At 33.4% G+C, this 8,410-nt stretch overlaps 1 protein-coding gene across 1 annotated transcript; it reads right to left on the bottom strand.

Annotated features, from left to right (window-relative positions):
• Positions 1-342: 342 nt before the first annotated feature.
• On the bottom strand, positions 343-7,881 carry LOC121235680 (metal tolerance protein 10-like). Its single transcript, XM_041132042.1, has 6 exons — positions 7,550-7,881; positions 3,197-3,309; positions 2,610-2,855; positions 1,794-1,874; positions 1,265-1,495; positions 343-961 (listed from the first exon to the last, which is right to left on the bottom strand). The coding sequence occupies exons 1-6, from the start codon at positions 7,749-7,751 to the stop codon at positions 617-619; spliced, it is 1,218 nt and encodes a 405-aa protein (XP_040987976.1). The 5' UTR covers positions 7,752-7,881; the 3' UTR covers positions 343-616.
• Between the last annotated feature and the right edge of the window lie 529 nt (positions 7,882-8,410).

Genomic DNA, 8,410 nt, shown 5'->3' on the forward strand with positions numbered 1-8,410 from the left:
AATAAAGACATTTAGATTCTGAAACTCAATACCACCCTGAGAAATGACCGAAACAGTGACAAGAGGTGATTTGAAAATTAATTAAGATTAGTAGTTTATATACATATATATATATATATATGAAAGATTAGTAGTTTTTTAAACTTCATATTTTGGGATTTTAGTAATAATCCTATGTGGTCTACTTTATTTATAATTTGTATAATCATTAGGGACAACTTATGCTTGGAGGGTGTAAAACTTAGACTTTACACCGCATCCTAGCACTAGGTGCTTCCAAAAATCATACCTTCCCATATAAATTTTGCAACGTGTGATATCTCATGTATTTGACTATTGACAGGATTTCAAAGTTTTATCTTGAAGTTCAACTCACATATCATCCAAAATCTTTCAACAAAAGGGCTTGCATATCAAGGACTGGCATAAGAGACTGCCCAGTGATGCTCAATCTATTAAATACATGAGCTGGAAAACTCAAGATAAATGATGTTCTGGCATCAGATGGTAAACTGCAGCAGAACTAGAACGTACCAGGTCTTGAATAAGATACTTATTGGTGCGTGGAAAGGTTGAGATCTGATCATTACTACCACCATCGTCATCGTCATTCCCATTAGATCGCGATCTTGTGTTCAGGCCTGTGACTATACTCGAAATCTATATGTACAAAGGCTCTCTCAACGTCAGGGAGCTGCTCAAGCTTCTCTTGCAATGTCTCACCAATATTATGTGCTTTGTTCAGAAGCATGTCTTCTGGCAAAACTATGTCAACCTCCACAAAATAATGAGAACCGAAAGTGTATGCTCTAACCGTATCAATGTGCTTGATGTCTTCATTGTGATTCCATATTAGATATGTTAACTTTGCCAAAAATTCAGGTGGTGCTGTTCTTCCGATTAGTGACCATACATTCTCAATCACTGTCCTTGTCCAAGTATTCATTGTATATAAAGCGATCTGCATCACAGGTTCAAGAAATCATCATAAATAGACAAAGTTTTGAGTACAAGTAGCAAAACCAAAACCCATCCTCATGACACTTATACAGCGCCATGTAAAGGGAAGGATTGGTAATCTACTTTATTAACAAAAGAGATAAAAATTGAAGCACAAATCTTTCATAATGCAGGATAGGTTATACTGATGATTGTGATGATTTAAGAAAGGAAAATAGAAACTTTGAAAGACGCCGAACCCCATTATCTATAGTAAAGGAAAAGAAGGAAAGAAGCCAAATAAATGAGCTGTGTATGAACTCACTATAACAGCTCCAGTAGGATCAATCCACCAGTAAAAACGGATAGCCAAAACAGCTGCTGCCAAACCAACTGAATTAGTAACAACGTCGAATAAATGATCTTGTGCATAGGCTCTAACAATTTCGTTCTTAAATCTTCGACAATAGACCATGAGCACAAACTTCACTACAGTTACGCAGACCATTATTCCAATCATCCATTTCTCCTTCTCGGGATTCCTTTCAGGCTGGGCCTGTAATCAAAACATTAAATGGAGATTATATTAAAACTATCAATAAATAAGTTTTAGATCGTTGACAAAAATCCCATCAACAATTTCAGATTGGACTTTCTAGAAACTCATACATTTGGTTACCTTGAACCTATGCCATAACTCATTCTTTATGCAAAAACCAATAACTGACACATTAGACCACTGAGATGACAGAAAGGGTGCTAATTCTCAAAACTAACTTTGGTTAATATGTGTCCTTGTCCACTGTCATCTACAACCTTTAACTTATTGGAGCAGTGGCATCAAAAGCACATACCTTTGAAATGAGTTGTCGAACAGACTCTATCAGTATTTGTAATCCAAGAGTTGCCATTACTGACGCAAAAACAATGATGCCCTGCAAACTCAAACTAAATTAGCATAGATTTCTTGCAATATGGTGTAAGTGTAGTAAAATCCAGGGCTGGTTGTATCTGCTGTAATTATTAGAATAAATTGGGTGCACAAATCCATAATTCATAGTTGGAACCTACATATTCTCAAGCATTGATGCTATTTATTCCTAAGACTAGATTGTTTTACTGGTTCTCCATTTTATTCCCAACACTCCATTGTTCCTATTTCATAGCTTGATGTACTGAAGCAAGCCGTGTATAGGAACTTCACCAATTTCAATACAAGAAATTTCTTGTTCAATGCATTTTCTCATTAAACCGCTTCTGCCAATAGGAGCTAGTTATTAATGTACTCAATATTCTCTAAGCCCAATATTTAGATAAGAAGTGAGGAGTCTACAGCATGAGCCTGAAAAAATCTCTACACTTTTGTTACAGTAATTTCAAACACAAATACATGTCTCTTTATTGCTTTTTACCCCTAGGATTTGTACTAGTAAAAGTTGAAATAGCCACAAGGTTTTATTTGCCCCATTGATTACAAGAAGGATCAAGGAAATAAAAAACACATACATTAATCTTGAAAGTATTAGGAGTTAACACCTTAATTCTATCTAAGAAAAAGTATGTGGGGTTAACATGCTAATTAGTTTAAGATGAATTTGCACTATTGGCCAGATAGAAAACATTTCGGTTGACAGAAGCACAGAAACCAATTATAGGATCGGAGAACTTACAACTGGCTGCATCCGTTTCTTTCCAATTGGATAGTGATACTGGTTTGGTTTTCTCATGGCATGTGCAGTGAACCACAATATAAACCCAGACAAGAGATCTAAGAGAGAATCCATGGTTGAGGCAATAACCGCCAATGATCTGCTCTCAATAGAAGCATATAGCTTTGCAGCAAAGAGTACAACATTAGCTATGTTTGATGCATGGATTGCCATCCTCTCACTTTTTGCAAGCTGCTTCATCTCATCCTGAGAATAACATGTTTGCAGATTAACAATAAATAAATAAAACATAATGGTTTCTATTTTCTAGGGGTATTGGGTGGTATCTGATGCAACCTTGAACTTTCATGAACCAGGTTCATGGAAACAAATTGTGAATAGAAACAGTTGTCATATAGAATTATTTTTTTTCTGCAATTAAACTCTGCTGCCCTCCTTTATTTATAAGAAATGCATTCAAAATACTCGAGTTGAACAAAAAAGAATATTCAATTGAAAAGAAGAATATTAACAATAAAATTTCTTAAAAAATCGCAAGACTTATATAAAGGGAGTTCAGTTAAAAAAAAACAAGCAGAACAACCAACCTCTGTTAGACTTTCAGGCAAACAACCATTTTCAGTCATGGTCTCCATCTCGTTGAACCCTTCAAGGAGCCTTTCTTGCTTCCTATAATAATCAGCAACCTTGTTTCGTTTCCCTGTGGTCAAGTGTACAAGTTTCATGTCAAGTCATCACTACAGGGGATAAAAGGTGAATGGAAGCATCCAAAGTCATCATTTGATGATGTTTCATTTTCTAAAAAAGTTCTTAGTAACTATGGTAACGAATAAGAAGACATCAAATGATTCTAATATTAGAACTACAAGCATAACAACCTAAGAGAAATAGGCAATATGTCAAGTGCCTTTGCCAGAACACCCAAGGGAAACTTCAAAGTTGTCAGGTTTACTAGAGTCGCTTTCTATATGATCCCAAACAAATGTGCAAGGAGTTATTCCACAAAGCTTCTGACTCCATCATTCAGATATCTTAATTCTAAAAGCACATAGAAAGCCTCAGTTGGTAAATGGAAGAGCACAATAGACATCTAACAAGAATAATTCTCTTCATACTGCAAGGGCAAAATATCTTTTTTTCTTTTTATTTATTTTTTCAAACAAGAGTAGCTGTTGTAGAACTAGTAACAAATATGGGAAGACCCCACATTTGGCCAACCTTAAATAATCAATTTGTAAGCGTCAATGATTTCAGGATCATATTTGCAGGAAATGCCTTGTTGAAAGCATCACATTTGATAGAAATCCTGCACCATTCCAGCCATACTGGAGGACGTAAACTAGCCAAAAGTTGCTGCATTGAACTATGCTAGCTATGTTAATTACTTTCAGAAGAAATGGGATGGAATACCAATCATAGACTGTTTTCCAGGTTGTAGAACAGCTGAAGATCAGAACAGGATAGAATCTGTATAAATGCTACTTTTACACCACCTAATATTTTTTATCCCAAGAAATATTTCATGCCATCATCAGAAGGGTCATTAAATTGTCTTCATACAAGCAGCTGTCTGCTTTCATATGAATGATTTGAAGTTCTAAATGCCATAAACGAAGGTCAGTAATACCCAAAGGCTTCATCCATAACCAAACTCTAGTCCTTACAATTTCCATCCCCTTATCTCTAGCTTCCTTCTTAAACTTGAAAAGTCATGTGCAGCCATTACTCAGAATTGATAAAACATCACTAATGCAACCACTCAACTTTGATGGCAACTACAGAAGATGATCAAAGCAGTTGACAAGATAACTACTGCCTGAAAACAAAATACACAAATAGGGACTTCCTGTAACATCAAAGAAGCATTGTACCAGCTGAAAACTTATGCTTTAGAAAATGGGGTTTTCTTAGAACCTCATTTTTTTCCCTTGTTGATCCTGGAAATCAGAACCACAAGAAATCTTACAATTACCCATTAGATAAAACTGGAAAAGAAAATGATGATGATGATGAATCTCATTTTTTTCCCTTGTTGATCCTGGAAATCAGAACCACAAGAAATCTTACAATTACCCATTAGATAAAACTGGAAAAGAAAATGATGATGATGATGAATCTCATTTTTTTCCCTTGTTGATCCTGGAAATCAGAACCACAAGAAATCTTACAATTACCCATTAGATAAAACTGGAAAAGAAAATGATGATGATGATGATGATGATGAATCTCATTTTTTTCCCTTGTTGATCCTGGAAATCAGAACCACAAGAAATCTTACAATTACCCATTAGATAAAACTGGAAAAGAAGATGATCATCATCATCATCATCATTTTTTTCTTTCCTTTTTTACTGGTAAGACTACAGTTATAATCCCTTTTTTTTCTTTCCTGCTAAAAGATACAAAATAATTTTATGTATTAACAATAGGAAAATTTACCTTTCGTCTTTTCTTTTTATTAGTCAAATGTCCACAATGGACTAACGTGTTAAAGGAGTTTAGTTTTTAACCTCTTTTGTGAGGAGACGCTGCTAGGTTACATTACAAAAAGGCACAAGTGTTTTTCCTTGTTTCCTTAATATATACATATATATATATATATATATAGCATCATTTCTCCAACCTAGAGAGAGACATCGATCTTCAATCGAAACGCAATCAAAAGATTTTCCTCTTCCAATAATTCTTTGTTCTCAACTTTCTTTTTTTATATATCTGAAAGTGCATTTTTTTCAAGTCTTCTTTGTCTAAAACAGCTCCTCTCATTAATAGGGGCTGAGGTAGGAAGGGCAACAGAGGACCACCCCAATTTGATTATATTTTCCTAATATCTTTAATCAAATTTGAAGCTTGTCTCTTTTTTTCTCGCATTTCATGTTGCTTAATTTGCTTAGGCAACAGAGGACCACCCCAATGTGGTTATATTTTCCTAATATCTTCAATCAAATTTGAAACTTGTCTAATTTTTTTCTCACATTTCACATTTTTCTTAATTGGTGCATCATCATGCTTGGTGAAACTAGGGAAGCATCTTGGGGTTTTGCAACAAATAATGCTGACTGGTGTGGTATATTACTTTGAGATATTAACTAGATTTAAATGTAGAAGAACAAACCACACTTGACACAACTCATGCAATAATGGAAAGTGAATTTGCTGAATGAATAAAATAATATTCATACAGCACCAAGGGTGGTGGCTCAAAGGTTCTTGGATTACTTCCAAACGTTTTGGCTGTACTGGGTCATGGGTTACACCCAAGTGGACTCTTAATTAGCAGCCTAAGGATCATTGAATTCTCTAATAGGGTTGGACTCTAAATTGTGGCTCAAACCTGACTGAGAGAGCATTTGTGGCTTCCTGCCATCTAGGCCACCACTGAGAAAAGCTAGTTGGATAAACAACCAACCAATGTGATAGTGTCACTTTACCAAAAATACTGTAACTTTTTATTTTAATTTGAAATATTAAATAACCATCCTCCATTTAAACCAGAGTTATAAAAAAAGCTGTGTATATCCTTACTGTTGCTGAATAATAAAAGTTGAATGGTGTATGGTATTTTTGTAAGAAGGTGCATCCAAAGTGAAAGCAACTTCTTTAGCAGTAACAACTTTTGACATGATATTCTAACAACTGTATTTACATTCTTAAAATTTTATTACCCTCCATGACATGTCAAAGGGAGCAAGACCGAAGTAAAGAGGCAACCTAGAATTCTCTCTTTTGATATACTTATCAAAAGCGAGTCTTGAGGGATTTATTATGTATCAGTTACTATTCACCACTCCATACTCCATACTCTATAAAAAATATTTTCACACCTTATGAAAACTATACATTAAGAAAAACACATCCACACCCTATAAAAAAATTATAAATGTATGGTGTGAGAGTAAATAATGATTGATAAGAAGAATTTTCCAGTCTCGTGATATGTATGAACGCTTATTTTCATAGCATTTCTAGTTGAGTACAAGATTAGGCCTTCTTAAATGCTTTGTATAGTTACGGACACTAACTAAATAGATATAAGTGTGGTACATAATGGGTAACTTGCGTGCACGTATCTTGTTTCTTACGTGATGTGGTCCTTATCTTATTCTATTATATTCCAATATGGATTCCTCCGTCATCAACAACTTTTCACAGAAGTTGCATTCTTTTTTCTTTTCCGGGCACCAAGTTGCATTTTAGAGATTGCAACAATGAGCCAATACGTATCATGTTCAGAGTAAAATTGATCGGATTATGGGACATTCCCTCAATGGGAAAAACAATTCTTTTGTCTTGATAAAGTATACAAAGTTTACGATATCCAAACCTCAGGATAAGCACCAAAGCTCCTCTCATTAGTGTTGGAAAAAAATATTGTTAGAATATTATTTTTTAATATTATTATTATTTTAAAATTTAAAAAAATTAAATTATTTATTATATTTTATATTAAAATTTAAAAAAATTGTAATAATGAGTTAAATTTAGTTTGATTTCCGAAGTACCTAATCAAACCAACTGAGCGGGAGTAAATTTTGCAAAGAAAGAATAAAACAAACAAACAAAGAATCCCCCATTTGTTTTTAGAAAATTTTTTAATTCATCTCATTTCATCTCTTCTAATTATTATAACTTTTTTAAATTTTAATATAAAATAAAATAAACAATTTAATTTTTTTAAATTTTAAAATAAAAATAATATTAAAAAAATATATTCTAACAATATTTTATTAAACTTTTTAATTTTAATTTCAATTCATCTAATCTCATCTCATCTCCGAATACAAACTAGAATATTCGTTCGTACATAAATACATATTTATATGTATATGCATTAAAGATTGCCATTTGAAGCAGATGTGTTTTTTTAAATCAAATTTACATAGATAATGCTCAAACAAACGAGGAACCATCGTGATTCTAGATTCGTAAAGGAGTCCTACTTGGTGTACGAAGAAGGCGGTGGAGAATGAAGGAATCTCGATCGCCATCTCTTCTCTCTGGCAGCGCCGGGAACTCCTGCAGATTGAGTCTCCACGACATTGAATCGCTTCTCGACGCCAACTCAACATCTGGAGACAGAAGAGGCTCCCTTTTGTCAGTCCCATGCGTTGCATCAATGGCTTCGTTCCTGCTCTCTTCCATGACGCTCTTCTCTCTCTCTCTCTCTCTCGCTAGCAACAAACCAAGGGCATGCCTTCCCTTTCTACCTTTTTAAGGATTTGTGGAATCACATGTAAGCCTCCTCGTATAATGCAAAGTTTGTAACAACCGCACTTAAGTCATAAATAAGTGTGTTCTCAGAGAAAAAAAAAAAAAAAATGTATGGACTCTAGAATTTATGCACCTCGTACGTATTAAATAAGTATTGACTCTAGAATTTATCCTACGTAAATTCGGAATCTCTTATTTTCTTTGGTATTAAAATTCTATACATCATATTATTATATTATTTTTATCTTATTAAATATAATATAATATATTTATTACTATTAAATTATTATTTACTATATATTTATTTATCATTTAATACTATTTAATATAATCAAAATAAAATAAAAATGTAAAGTATAATATTACTCGAGCCGAAATATCTCAACGTGTAACGTACAATCAAATCTGTCAACTTTCTTCTAATTATATAATCGAGTTCTCGAAAAATGAAAGAGAAGGTTAAAGCTGTCTATTCCATTCAAATTTCATTTAGAAATATCTCCTCTTTTCAAAAATTTGAAAAAATATATTTTTTTTTATATAAAAATTATAATAAATCTGATATCATATAAAAATTTATAATAGATCCT

This window comes from Juglans microcarpa x Juglans regia, chromosome 6D, assembly GCF_004785595.1.
Source record: "Juglans microcarpa x Juglans regia isolate MS1-56 chromosome 6D, Jm3101_v1.0, whole genome shotgun sequence".
Lineage (NCBI taxonomy): Eukaryota > Viridiplantae > Streptophyta > Magnoliopsida > Fagales > Juglandaceae > Juglans > Juglans microcarpa x Juglans regia.

What these genes read in the sequence shown, in the direction of transcription:
- LOC121235680 (XM_041132042.1), bottom strand. Translation starts at nt 7,751, where the DNA reads ATGGAAGAGAGCAGGAACGAAGCCATTGATGCAACGCATGGGACTGAC. An exon ending in CCGCCTTCTTCGTACACCAA is followed by an intron (nt 3,310 to 7,549) that starts GTAGGACTCCTT and finishes ACTTGACCACAG; the next exon opens with GGAAACGAAACAAGGTTGCT. An exon ending in AGAAACGGATGCAGCCAGTT is followed by an intron (nt 1,875 to 2,609) that starts GTAAGTTCTCCG and finishes TTGAGTTTGCAG; the next exon opens with GGCATCATTGTTTTTGCGTC.